Source organism: Microtus oregoni, unplaced genomic scaffold (genome assembly GCF_018167655.1).
Source record: "Microtus oregoni isolate MIOR12 unplaced genomic scaffold, Mior012 000011F_ref0000422, whole genome shotgun sequence".
In the NCBI taxonomy this organism is placed as follows: domain Eukaryota; kingdom Metazoa; phylum Chordata; class Mammalia; order Rodentia; family Cricetidae; genus Microtus; species Microtus oregoni.
This window is the reverse complement of record NW_024543070.1, coordinates 28,706,576-28,720,168: the sequence shown is the minus strand read 5'-3', so window position 1 is coordinate 28,720,168 and position 13,593 is coordinate 28,706,576. Positions and strand designations below refer to the sequence as shown.

The window sequence follows — 13,593 nt, the reverse complement described above, 5'->3', positions numbered from 1 at the left end:
GTGCCCTCTTGTGGTCAGAGTTTAGTATTTCAAGAGTTTGTACAAGTTCTTCCCGAGATGTATTTCAAGGCAGCGACTGTATTTTAGTGTCCTCTGTCACCTGCAGCCCACCGTGAAGAAGTTGTAAAGGCTGCAGAGCTAGTTAGGGCCAGAGGCAGCCAGGTGGGTTTGGCATGCAAAACTCCTCCCATGGTGGGGAGAGCCAGTTTTATAAGCCACAGAAGGGAGCTATTAACATGCCCGAATGCCCTCACCTAACACAGAATGCATGTGGATTGACAGCTTGTTCCCTACAGGTTCGAAGATGGCACCATATCATTCCTTGCTATAATAGCGCTGAAACATGGATTTGACGCTCTGGAGCACCTCACAGGTCAGAGGACATACCCAAGTGGGCTTAGCTTTCGTTGCCGTATCCTTAAGAGATCGCATAGGTGTGGAGGAGACAAGCGGCACACACTAAGTAGCTAGACTCTCCGTGCAGTGAAGCCAGATTCTAAATGTCTTCAGGGTACTCAGGAGGGCTTGGGAGGGCTGATTTTTTTTTTTTTTTTTTTTTGCTTTTCCAGGCACAACCACATTTTAACAGAGGTCATGCCCAGAACCAAAGATTAATAGCTGTGCGTGGTGGGGGCATGGTCCTGGGTCCCTGGGCCGGGTGAGGTCTTATCAGCTCTTGCCTGCCTGGATTTTCTCTACAGCTCCACAGGGGAGCTGCTGGCAAACCCATGTTGCCCCCAGATGGAGAGTATGCTCAGCAAGTGTATTCTTCAGGGTTCTTTAGAATAACAGAACCTACAGGATAAATCGCTCTCTATGTATAGAAAGGGATTTGTTAGAATGAGTTTTAGGCTGTGCTCCAGCTAATCCAACAATGGCTGGCTGTGAATGGAAAGTCCGAGAATCCAGTACTCGCTCAGTCCATGAGGCCTGATGTCTCAACTGGTCTTTAGTAGATCCTGGGATTCCAGAGAAGTAGGCTCTCATGCTAGTGAAGGAATGGACTGCAAACAGGCAAAGAGCAACAGCTTCCTTCTTCCGTGTCCTTACATGGGTTCCAGCAGAACCTCAAGATCTGGGTTAGAAGTGGATCGTTCTACTTCAAATTAAGCAGAAATCCCTCACTGGCATGCCCTCCATTTTTAGGTAATTCCAGATATAGTCGAGTTGACAGCTAAGAATAGCCATCACAGAAATATTGAATGCCTTCTCAGTCTGGCACGTGGGTACCCAAAAGGGCTAGAATTTAAACCCAGGACTTGTTAATAATGCCTGACCTCAAGCTCCTGGACACTCTTCCACCAGCTTTTGTATGATGCATGCTCTTTCCTGACAAGAGCTATAGAGGCCAAGACACAGGCAGATGCCACTCCTCTTCCTACGGGGATGGTCGTGAAAGCATATGACTGGAGTAGATTACATCCGGTGAGCCGGGCATCACCTGGTGTGCTATGATCCTGGGAATTCTTTCCAGAGCTTTTAGAACTATGTGACACGAGTGTTACCATTCATTGTGTGTGTGTGTGTGTGTGTGTGAGTGTGTGTGTGAGAGAGAGAGAGAGAGAGAGAGAGAGAGAGAGAGAGAGAGAGAGGGCAAGTTTTAGGTGTGTTCTCCCTCTCTCCCTCAGCATCTCTTGTGTCCTTTCTGTTGCTGTGCTGTGCATTTCAGGGTAGTTAGCCTGCACCCTTCTGCAGATTCTCCCGTCTCTGCCTCCCATTGCACGTCAGCAGTCCTGGGGCTAGCCTGCAACCTTCTGCAGGGTCCCCAGTCTCCGCCTCCCGTCGCACTGCAACAGTGCTGGGGCTAGCCTGCACCCTTCTGCAGATTCTCCCGTCTCTGCCTCCCATTGCACGTCAGCAGTACAGGGGCTAGCCTGCAACCTTCTACAGGGTCCCCAGTCTCCGCCTCCCGTCTGACTGCAGCAGTCCTGGGGCTAGCCTGCAACCTTCTGCAGGGTCCCCAGTCTCCGCCTCCCGTCAGACTGCAGCAGTCCTGGGGCTAGCCTGCAACCTTCTACAGGGTCCCCAGTCTCCGCCTCCCGTCGCACTGCAACAGTGCTGGGGCTAGCCTGTAACCTTGAGCAGATTCCCAGCCTCTGCCTCCTGTTGCACTGCAGAAGTGCTGGGGCTAGCCTGCAACCTTCTGCGGATTCCCCCGTCTCCGCCTCCCATTGCACTGCAGCAGTGCTAGGATTACAGATTCGTGCCACATTTTGCAACATTCATGACTTTTTACCTGGGTTCCAGGCATCAAATTCAGACCAGCAAGCTCGTGTGTGCTCAGCAAGTGCTTTCACCCATTGGGCCATCCTGATTCTCCTCCCAATCTGTACTGTGGTCACCACAGGTCACATCCAAAACATTTTTTACTATCTCAACTGAAGCTCTTGTCATTAAACAGATTCTCCCTTCTCCCTACCCCCAAATGACCCCCAATCTACTTTCTGTCTATGTGAGTTGCCTGTTTCAGTCACTTTTTTTAGATATAAAAGGCATGATAATACAATATTACTCACTTTAAACACTTAGCATGTGTTAATTCATTTGGCAGCAGGTAGCCTTAATTGCTATGCATTATGTTAAAACAATTTAACCATTAAGAACAAAAAATGAACTTAATCATTAAGGGCAAAAATGATAAAAATATTGCATACTTTTTGCCACTGGCTAACAAAGGTCTAACTAAATAATGGAATGTTGTTTAACTATATGCATGTAACTACAAATATATATGTATATGAATATATCTACATGCTTATATGTATACAATGTGTATAATTATATATTTAAGAGAATGTAGCAAGAATTCCTCTGGAAATATTCCATAAGAACAACAAAGACAAACTTATCCAGTGTCAACTTTGGGGCTGAAGAGATGGCTCAGTAGTTAAGAGACTGGCTTCTCTTTCAGAGGACCCAGGTTCAATCCCATATTGACTCAAAGCTGTCTTATAACTCCAGTTCCAGGAAATCAGACTCCCTCTTCTGGACCCAGCAGGTACTACACACAAGCCACACAGGCAAAACAAAAATAATCAACTTTGTTGTAAAGACAGCTATAGTTAAAGCCACTATCTGGGGTCTGGGTTGAGCGGTTGTAATAAGCATGTCTTAGCCAGGAGTGGGTGACTTGCGTGTGAAGTCCGTATCTCTGCTTTTGTCCCTAGGTGGCATGGAGAACATCCAGAGGCACACCTTCGCTCTGGCACAGTACACCCACTCTGCCCTGTCTTCTCTCTGCTATCCCAATGGAGCCCCTGTGGTGCGAATTTACAGTGATTCCGAGTTCAGCAGCCCTGACGTGCAGGGTCCAATCATCAATTTTAATGTATTGGATGACCGTGGGAGCATCATTGGCTACTCCCAGGTGGGATTTGAGTCATCCTTTTTTTTTTTTTTGAGGGAGGGTCTCACTCCAGCCCAGACTGACCTTGCACTCACAGCAATCCTCCTGTGTATACTTCCCAAGTACTGAAATTACAGATGTTAGCCACCATACCTGACTCAAGTCACAAGGTCCAGCTCTTCCTAAATTCATCACACTCATCCTTTTATACCAGGAATGTTCTTGTCTAAGCTTTCTTACTCTTGACATTTCCTTAAAAGTCCCCAGAAGGAGCTGTGAGGAAGCCCAGGCTCAAACACACTTATTTGTTCCTCTGTTTGTTTATACACAGAGTCTCCTGTAGGCAGGGTTGGTGGAGAACTCACTAGATAGCCTTGGATGACTTTGAACAGACTCAGCAATCAGTTAAAGTTGGAAGATGCTGCTCATTCTTCCTGAACGTGCTAGAACACATGCAGCTTTGTTACACTACAACAGATTCTATTTCCTAGCTATGCACAGTGGCACAATGCTACTCTGGAGGCTGGGGCTGGAGAATTGTTTGAGCCGGGTTTAGGACCAGTCAGCACACACCCCATAGCCTCCAGGGGGAAGCAGAGAGTGTCATGACACCTGGACTGAGCAGCAAGCTTGACTGAACCTAAAGTTGGAGAAATTAGAAATTGGACATAGATGTCATAAAGCATCCAACATGATGCTTGTGATACGGGCTGTGAGCCGAGCTGGTGCTGCCCAGGCCTCCCTGGGGCCTGCTCTGTGGTCAGACCCTGTGGTGGCGGATGTGAAGGAGCTGGCAATGGCCGCAGCCCAACTCAGAGATTCCTCTGAGGCTCCCTGGGAATACACAGGTTCCTCACTTAGACTTTGGTCTGGATTTGACATTTTCTCAAGCACACTTCTGTAATTCACTTTAATAGAATGTTGAATAAACCCGTAGATCCTGATATCGGTTGTTTCTCTCACCACGGTGATAGAAACCTGGTAAAGCCAATTCAGGGAAGGGGTGACTTTTACTCACAGATGAAGTGACATGGTCCATCGCTGGGACGAGTGTGTGGTGGCTGGCAGCTCCACGGTGGCAGGGGGATGTAACTGGGCACCTCACCTCCTCACTGCTCAGCAGAGGAAGGAAGGGCTAAATTATAACTCCAAAGACCCACAAATTAGCGGCTTACTTCTTCCAGTAAGACCCCACCGACCCAGGGTCCCACAACTTCCCAAAACACCATCAATATCTGGGGATCAAGTGCTTAAGCATGTGAGGCCCTGGGGGTATTTTTACATCTGCTACATAACAACCGTGAATTTTAGAGCAAGGCCCAGACTCAGATCGCCTACCACCTTTTGTTAAGAAAGAGAGGTTCAATGCTGTTCCAGACAATCATAGCAGAACTAGACACTTCTAAAATTGACCCCATGTTCCCTTTATCCCCAGGTAGACAAAATGGCCAGCCTGTACAACATCCACCTGAGGACTGGTTGCTTCTGTAACTTGGGCGCCTGCCAGAGGCACCTGGGGCTAAGCGATGAGATGGTTAAGAAGCATTTTCAGGTCAGTACAAGACCCTGTAGCCCACACAGAGTACAGTCGGCAAGGCTGTGGTGGCTGGTCACTGGGGCCGGTGGAGGCTGCTGCTTCAGGCTCATCTTGCCAGCCAGGCCCATTCTGTGGGCGGCCAAAGAGAAGAGGGGCTGATAAAATAGAAAACACTTTAATTTATTAGCTCCGTGGCAGTATTTCTTGATTAATTTTTAAAAAAATATTTATTTATTTATTAATTATGTATACAATATTCTGTCTGTGTGTATGCCTGAAGGCCAGAAGAGGGCACCAGACCTCATTACAGATGGTTGTGAGCCACCATGTGGTTGCTGGGAATTGAACTCAGGACCTTTGGAAGAGCAGTCAGTGCTCTTAACTGCTGAGCCATCTCTTCAGCCCTCCTGATGAATTTCTTACATTGAGAGTAATTTATAAAATTGCTCTATTTGTGTGAGCGTGTGTGTGTGTGTGTGTGTGTTTGTGTGTGTGTATGCACATGTGCTGTAGCATGTGTGTAGCGGTTAGAAGACAACTTGTTGAAGCTGGTTATCTCTTTTCTACCATGTAGGTCCTGGAGATCAAACCTAGGTTTTCAGGCTTGGTGCCAAGTACCTTTACCCAATGAATTGTCTCACTGGCCAGAGGTTAAAAATGCAGCTGCAGAGGGCTGTTAGTGGGGGACATTCAGCTTCACACCCTTGCCTTCCTTCTTTACTCCTTCATGGGTACAGCTTCCTAACTGAAGTTAGCCTCCCTCCAGGCTAGGTGTGGGTGGAACTTGTCCATGGCTCTAGCGGTCCTGTCTCCCAGAATCCTCACCCTCCCTGTTTGTCCTGCGGTGGAGGTTTTTCACTCTGGGAGCATATAGCCTATTTTGAACCATTTTACAAGAATAGTTTCTCATTATTGTGATAAAGGATCCAGTGGCATTGGCTCATCTGGGAGGAGGTACTCATGATCTCGGGGGTTCAGTCAACAGTCACTTGGCCCCATGCTTGGGCCGAGCATCATGGCAGTGGAGTGAGACAGAGGAGAGAAGCCCACTTGGGAACTGACTGGGCAGCAGAAAACATCTAACAAGAAAGGATCAAAGCTCTTGCTGTAGTGACCTGCTTCCTCCAGCTGGGCCCACTTCTCAGTGATTCCACAAGTTCCCAAAATAGTGCTGCCATCTGGGAACCAAGTCTCAAACATGAGTTTATGGGGGGAGGGGGGGACATTCCAGTTTTATACCACAGCAAGTGGCAAAGAGTCTTATGTGTCTTGCAATAGTTGCTAATTTGAGGGTTTTTTTCTTGCCACAGAATATGCATGTGCTAGGTCCCAGTTAACTATTTTATTATTATTATTATTATTGTGTGTGTGTATGCATGACATATGTGTGGACACAGACGGCACATTACACACGTGGAGGCTTGAGGATAGCACTGTAGAGTTAGTTCTTTCCTTCCATCTGTGCATAGATCCCGGGGCTCAAACTCAGGTCACCAGGGTTGTGCAGCAAGCCTCCGTAATCACCAAACGGTCTCTCTAGCCTCTGAACTAGATTTTACTCTAAAAAAGAGAACGGGCCAACTAAAGGGTGTGATCCTTGGTAGGTGGAACCTGCTCCAGCGGAAGTCACATGTGGGCATGCACAAACTGTTCTTGTTAAGGGTTTAACACAAGGGGGACACGTAGTTGGGTAGGGGAGGGGAGGTCTGAGAGGAGTTGGGGGAGGGGTGTGATTATTTTCAACATATATTGCATGAAATTCTCAAAGAATTAATATGAGGAAAAAGTTGATCTCCATCTGAGAAAGAAAGGTGGGGGGGGGGAGAAAGAGATGGAGGGAGGGCGGGGAGATGGAGAAAAGGAGAGAGAGAGAGAGAGAAGGCAGAACTGCATACATCTCTGGCTATGGCTCCGGATGGGGTGGAAGGCTGCGTCACGTCTCTGTGGGTGACGGGCCTGTACTAGGGAGGTGTCCTGGGCATCTACTGTACATACTTCTCATGACCAGCACCAGGCAGCTGGGTGGGCACGGAGTGTTCCACCTTCCCTGTTCTGGCAGGAGCAGCTAAGCTGACCTGGGCCTTCAAGGGGCTGTGTGCTGGTATTGTGGCCTTTCTCTTTCTCCTCCAAGGGCCTGCTATCAGGGATGCCAGCCTCCCACCTAGAGAGGCTGTCTGGGAGTAGCCAGTGGTATTCGGCCTTGGCCTGGGAAGACTGTGAAGTAGAGCCCTTGGTGCTTCTGAAACTTCAGTCTGTCTGTTGAGTCCTTGGGGAGAATGTTCTTCATGAAGCCCTGCTGCTAGTCTCTTTAAAGTTCCTTCACATTGGCATCAGCTCCAGTTCATAGCTGATTCAGGTGTGGCCCAGGCAATGTGTCCCTGTGTCTACAGAGTAGAAACAGTTTCTCAGGCACACAGCAATTCTGCCTTCCTGGGTTTATTTTAAAATAAATAAAATTTATTTTTTTTTGTATTATTTTCCAATTTATCCACGAAGCACGAGTTTCTCCGGCTGACTGACTTATCTGGCTAATTCCAGGCTGGCCATGTCTGTGGAGATGATGTTGACATCATAGACGGACGGCCCACGGGCTCTGTGAGGGTTTCCTTTGGATACATGTCCACACTAGAAGATGCCCAGGCCTTTCTCAGGTTCATCAGAGCTATGTGCCTTCATTCTCCTGGTGACCAGTCTGTTCCTCAAGCTAGCACCGATGATGCTGGAGCCTTATCCTCAGAGGGTGACTGTCACTCACCTCCAGAAGATGCCTGCACAAACGCTACAGTTTGCAATGACTCCTGTCCTGCTGCAAATACCGTGGACCTGGACATGTCTCTGAGCAAAGCCAGCAGCATCCAGCAGACCCTTCCAGAGGAAGCTGCAGGTATCCCGAATGGGGACCTTGGGGCCCACGTTGTCACCAACATTTACCTCTACCCCATCAAATCCTGCGCTGCATTTGAGGTAAGGGCTTCACAGAAATGGCTGCCTTGTTCCTTTCCCTGAGCACTGTTTCCCGCACTGCCCCCACTTTTGGGAGGCTGTGTACAGCTCTTTCCCCCTCTTTTTGACAAGAAGTGAAAGAGCAAGTGAAGAAAAGCAGGCAAAACTCAAGACAGAAGGTTGTCCTTGGAAGAGACATTTTCCTCCTGAGTGTCTTGATAGGGTCGAGTTTTTAAATCTGACACTGCTTGCGGGGACCTTCAAAGGACCCTGGGTTTGTGTGCATATGGGTTCATATGTGTATGGAAGTGTGTGTACATGTGTGTGCACGCATGTGGAGGTCAGAGGACGATGTTGGCTGCCATTTCTTGGGTGCCCTCATGTTGCATGGTGAGGGCCTGGCTGCCCGGCTAGCTTATCCCTGAAATAACCCCACAGAAACTGTATTAATTAAATCACTATCTCTAGCCTCTTATTGACTAACTCTCACATCTTGATTTAACCCATTTCTATTAATCTGTATATCGCCACGTGGCAGTGGCTTACCGGGAAAGATTCAGCATGTCTGATTCTGGTGGCTCCATGGTGGCTCTCCCTGACTCTGCTTTCTTCTTCCCAGAATTCAGTTCTGTCTTCTCCACCTACCTAAGTTCTGGCCTTTCAACTAGGCCAAGGCAGTTTCTTTATTCATTAACCAATGAAAGCAATACACAAACAGAAGGAACTCTTACACCACCCCACCCTCACCTTGATTTTGGAGACCAAGCCTCTCACTGGCCTGGACCTCTCTTCGTAGGCTTAGTGAGTGATCAGCTGGACTCGGTCATTTTCCTGTCTCCACCTTCCCAGTGCTGGGGTTACAAGTACATGCCACCCCACCTAAGTTCTTACCCAGTGATTTCCTAGGGACCTGACTCAGTTTGCTTGCATAGCAAATCTTCACCAGCTGAGCTGCCTCTCCAGCCAAGGCCTAACTGCCTGCGACTGTAGCTGGGTGGATATTCGGGCTTTTTGCTGAAGCAGGTGACATGCCATGTTTCATTTGACCCATAAAATGGTTACGTGAGAGGCATAGTAACAATATCGCTAGGTCATCATCATGGAACCCGAGAGGACCAAGGTCAAACACCGTGTCTAGACCACCTGCAAGAACTGGTTCTTGGGTCTGCTGATCCAGGCTCAGGCTCATATTCTCCCGTGATTCCTCTGCCCACCCTGTGGAAATAAACTGCTGTGGGTCATTGTGACCCACGAGTTTTGTATCGAAGGAGTCAACCAATGATGACCCCCAAATATTAGGAAAAACTGCAGTTGTAACGCTACTCCCTAAGCAACATGACCGCTATTCACGGAGCACTTGCCTCATGTCAGATAATGGAGGTAACTTAGAGATGGAGCATCTTCCAGGGAGATACACACAGGTTATATACAAACCTTGTGGTTTAAGAAGAATGATTTGAACTTCCATAGACCGGGGCTATTTAGGGGATCCTGGAAGTAATCTTTTGCAGATAATGAATTATTCCACACCCCCACAAACATGTTGTTGTGGTGATCCTTGCATTGCGGGACAGGTGGCATGCTTTGGCTGCCAGCCAACTTTAGTTACCTAAAAGATGATCTTCCTTGTTATAGCCAACTTGAGGCTGCAAAGATCCAAGACTCCTAATCTTACTCTGGGATGACACAATCTCAGGGATGGCACAGTCTCTGGGATGGCACAGTCTCTGGGATGGATGGCACAGTCTCTGGGATGGCACAGTCTCTGGGATGGCACAGTCTCTGGGATGGCACAGTCTCTGGGATGGCACAGTCTCTGGGATGACACAATCTCAGGGATGGCACAATCTCTGGGATGGCACAGTCTCTGTGGTGACACAGTCTCTGGGATGGCACAGTCTCTGTGGTGACACAATCTCAGGGATGGCACAGTCTCTGGGATGGCACAGTCTCTGGGGTGACACAGTCTCTGGGATGGCACAGTCTCTGGGATAGCACAGTCTCTGGGATGACACAATCTCAGGGATGGCACAGTCTCTGGGATGGCACAGTCTCTGTGGTGACACAGTCTCTGGGATGGTACAGTCTCTGTGGTGACACAGTCTCTGGGATGGCACAGTCTCTGGGATGGCACAGTCTCCTGGTGGTTCTATGGGAGACTGGATGTAGAAAATGTCTCTCACAGGTTCATGTGTCTGAGCACTTCGTCCCCACTGGTGGTGCTGTTTTAGGACACTCTAGGATCTTTAGGAGGTGGATTCAAGCTGGAGGAAGTGGTTCTCAAGGTCCACAGCTTAACTCGCTTCTGTCCCTCCATAGCCTCCTGGTCTGTCGAGATGTGAGCAAACTTGTCCCACCATAGGCTCAAGCTGTCCCCACCATGATGGGTTGTGCCCACAAACCCTGAGTCCAAACTATTTCTCTTTTAAGCTGCTTCCTGCTTTCCCTTTTGCTTTTACAGATGGGTGTGTCCACAGGTCAAGCACAGGATTCTAGGCCTCAATAAGGGTTGATTTTTTTTCCCTTCAATCCATTTTTGAAGAAGTCTCAATCCTTTAGGTTGTAATTGGTGTTGGGATATAAGACCTGGGCATCTGGATATGCTTTATGTTTAAATTCTGTACAAATATGAACAATGTAGGTTTGATGGTTTACTTTTATTACCAGCTTGATGTGAACCAGATTTACCTGGGGAGAGGAAATATCAGTGAGGAATTATCTAGATGTGGAGTGTTTCCTTGATTGTCAATTGAGGTGGGAAGATCTACTCTGAATATGGGCAGAACTGTTTCCTGGGCTGGACCCTGGACTGTGTAAGAGAAAAGCTATCTGAGCTTAATCAGAAGACAAACAGGCGGCATGGGTGCATTTGTTTCTCTCTGCTCTGAGTGGACATGACGTAACCTCCTCGAGCCCCTCCCTCTGGGACGTCCCCGCAATGATGAGCTGTGACATGGAATCGTAAGCCAAATAAACCCTTTCCTCCCTAAAGTTGCTTTTGGCTAGGGTGTTTGTCCCAGCAATTGAAACTAGGACAGCAAGAAAACTTACACATTTGAAACAAGCCAGTTCAGTGACCTTTTTAGTATACTCACATGTCTGCAGTGTTGAGAGACACCCGGTCCAGCATCCCCTGCAGTGGAAGGCTATACAGAAAGTGGGATCTGCGGACACCTATGGGGAGTGATGCTAGCCTCAGGGTTAGAAGAGAATTGCTACTGCAGACCCTGCACTCCACATGCCTTGCATGCACATGCCTTGCCTGGTCAGTGGAGAAGGATGGAGACTGGTTCTGGAGATGGACAGGAAAGTCCACAGCATCTCCTTTGCCAGGCTCTCTCTGTCGTGCATTTTCCTCCTTTCCTCCTCTAAGAGCGTGCGCTGAATTCACGAAGGTCATCTGTGTTTGGGTAATGATGTGAATGACTTTGGGGAGCCCTGGCCTAAATCCCCCACTTCTGCGTAGGTGACCAAGTGGCCTGTGGGGAGCAAAGGGCTGCTGTATGACCGGAACTGGATGGTTGTGAATCACAATGGCATTTGCCTGAGTCAGAAGCAGGAGCCACGGCTCTGCCTGATCCAGCCTGTCATCAACCTGCAGCGGAAGACCATGGTCATCAAAGCTAAAGGTATGAAAACGGTTCCTCTCTGCAGGGTCACCTCTAGGGACAGATTTCATCCCCTAGTTAAAAATCAAACCGAACCAAAAGGCTCAATGTCTCTCTTCTACCAAATGTTAGCATCATTTTCTAGTAAACGAAATGATGTCTAGGAAAGAAAACAAAAGCTGTGCTCTTCTTATTTTGAGAAGTTTGTCAGAGGTAAGGGGATATAAACCTGGGATCTTAGGGCTCTCAACACTTGAATTGTTTTTTTTTTTAACCTTTTAGGCTTTGGTGCTTTCCTTTTGATACGCAGAAGAGGTGCAGTCAGTTCTGTGCGGTACACTTTCTATGATGATGGAAGGGTTCAGCATCTACACTGTAGAGTCTGGCAACCACTAGCCATATGTGGCTACTGAATCCTCAAAATGTGGTTAGAAGACAACAGAACTAAATTTCAAAATGTAGTAATGTTTTGTTTTGTTTTGTGAGACAGGGTTTCTCTGTAGCTTTGGAGCCTGTCCTGGCACTAGCCCTTGTAGACCAGGCTGCCCTCGAACTCACAGAGATCTGTCTGCCTCTGCCTCCCGAGTGCTGGGATTAAAGGCGTGCGCCACCACCTGGATCAAAATGTGTTAAATTTTAATTCATCTAAATAGCTACACGTGGCTTACGGCTACAGTGTTCACCACCATGGAGACAGAAAATAGTATTTAACACAACTCTGCCATTCAATTTTAACAAATTTAATACTTGGTTTAATTTCTTAAGATTCTCTCTTTCCTATATTTCTTTTTTTTTCCTTTTAAAAAGCACAGTATGTGTGTGTGAGTGTGACTGCCCATGTGCTATGACATGTATGTGGACATCACAGAACCACTTTTAGGGAGTCAGTTCTCTCCTTCTACTTTGTTTTAGAGGCAAGGTCTCTCTGGTTTCTGCTGTTGTGCTGGGTACCCCAGGCGAGCTGGTCCTTGAGTTTCTTCTCATTGAAAGTGTGTTGAGAATACACAGGCAGGCCACCTATCTGGCCTTTTATGTGCTTTTGGGATCAGACTCAGGCCATTAGACTTGGGTATTAGGCACTTTTACCCACTAAGCCAATGGTAATGATAAAAATAATACATATATACACACACACACATATATGCATATTAGATATTATGCACATATATGTATATAATATATCTGTATATTTATCTATATATACATATACACATATATCTATGTGTATATCTAAACATATATAATTCTCTATCCCTCTCCTGCATCTTGCCCTTCCCCACTTATAGAATATCATGACTTTCCACTCAACTGTGGCTGAACTTTCATGATGTTCTACATCTATGTCTTTTTTTTTTTTTTTTTTTGGATTTTTCGAGGCAGGGTTTCTCTGTAGCTTTTGGTTCCTGTCCTGGAACTAGCTCTTGTAGACCAGGCTGGCCTTAAACTCACAGAGATCCGCCTGACTCTGCCTCCCGAGTGCTGGGCTTAAAGGCGTGCGCCACCACCGCCCGGCTACATCTATGTCTTTATGACTTTGTTTCTTGCCTTTTTTTCCTGATTCTGTGGTTGAGTTTTCCTTAAGCCAATAGGTCAATATTTTAGAGTTCCAAAGCAAATACTGATATTGACCCTTTGTACATGTATATATTTGGGCAGCCACTCCACAGTACAAGTACAGAAGAGCCCGCCATCCAGGAGAAGTTCATGGTTCTACCCCTTGTAGTTTCTCTTTACCCAACCTTAATGTCTGATGAACAAAGAGACTGTGGTATCTTGTAGTATGTGAACTTTAGAAACAGTTTCTTTCACTCAGCAAGATAGTTTTGAGATCTACCTGAGTTCTACATGTAACACAGCACAGAACCGCATGTTACTGAGCAGTGTCTCCGAGTGTGGATGTAATACAGTGTGTTTGTATATTGTTTACTGAGCAGTGTCTCCGAGTGTGGATGTAATACAGTGTGTTTGTGTATTGTTTACTGAGCAGTGTCTCCGAGTGTGGATGTAATACAGTGTGTTTGTGTATTGTTTACTGAAGGATATCTGAGTTGGTGCTGATTTGGAGGCAATTTTAAATTTTAATACTTAGTTATTAATTTAATATTTTTGAGTAGAAGAATGACACATTTTAAAAACAAATCTTGCCAGATGGTAGTGGC

General features: G+C 47.0%; 1 protein-coding gene across 5 annotated transcripts in view; it reads left to right on the top strand.

Moving 5' to 3' along the window:
- Positions 1-13,593, top strand: part of LOC121453495 (molybdenum cofactor sulfurase-like) — a 46,903-nt gene that overhangs the window by 13,967 nt on the left and 19,343 nt on the right. For all 5 annotated transcript variants that reach the window (XR_005975017.1, XM_041660313.1, XM_041660314.1 and 2 more), the window contains 5 exons: positions 297-373; positions 3,168-3,367; positions 4,782-4,898; positions 7,422-7,847; positions 11,293-11,455. Coding sequence is in view for 4 of the 5 variants with exons in the window: in XM_041660313.1 (XP_041516247.1) it covers positions 297-373; positions 3,168-3,367; positions 4,782-4,898; positions 7,422-7,847; positions 11,293-11,455 (983 nt within the window). In the remaining variant the exon portion in view is untranslated. The remainder of the gene's footprint in view (positions 1-296; positions 374-3,167; positions 3,368-4,781; positions 4,899-7,421; positions 7,848-11,292; positions 11,456-13,593) is intronic.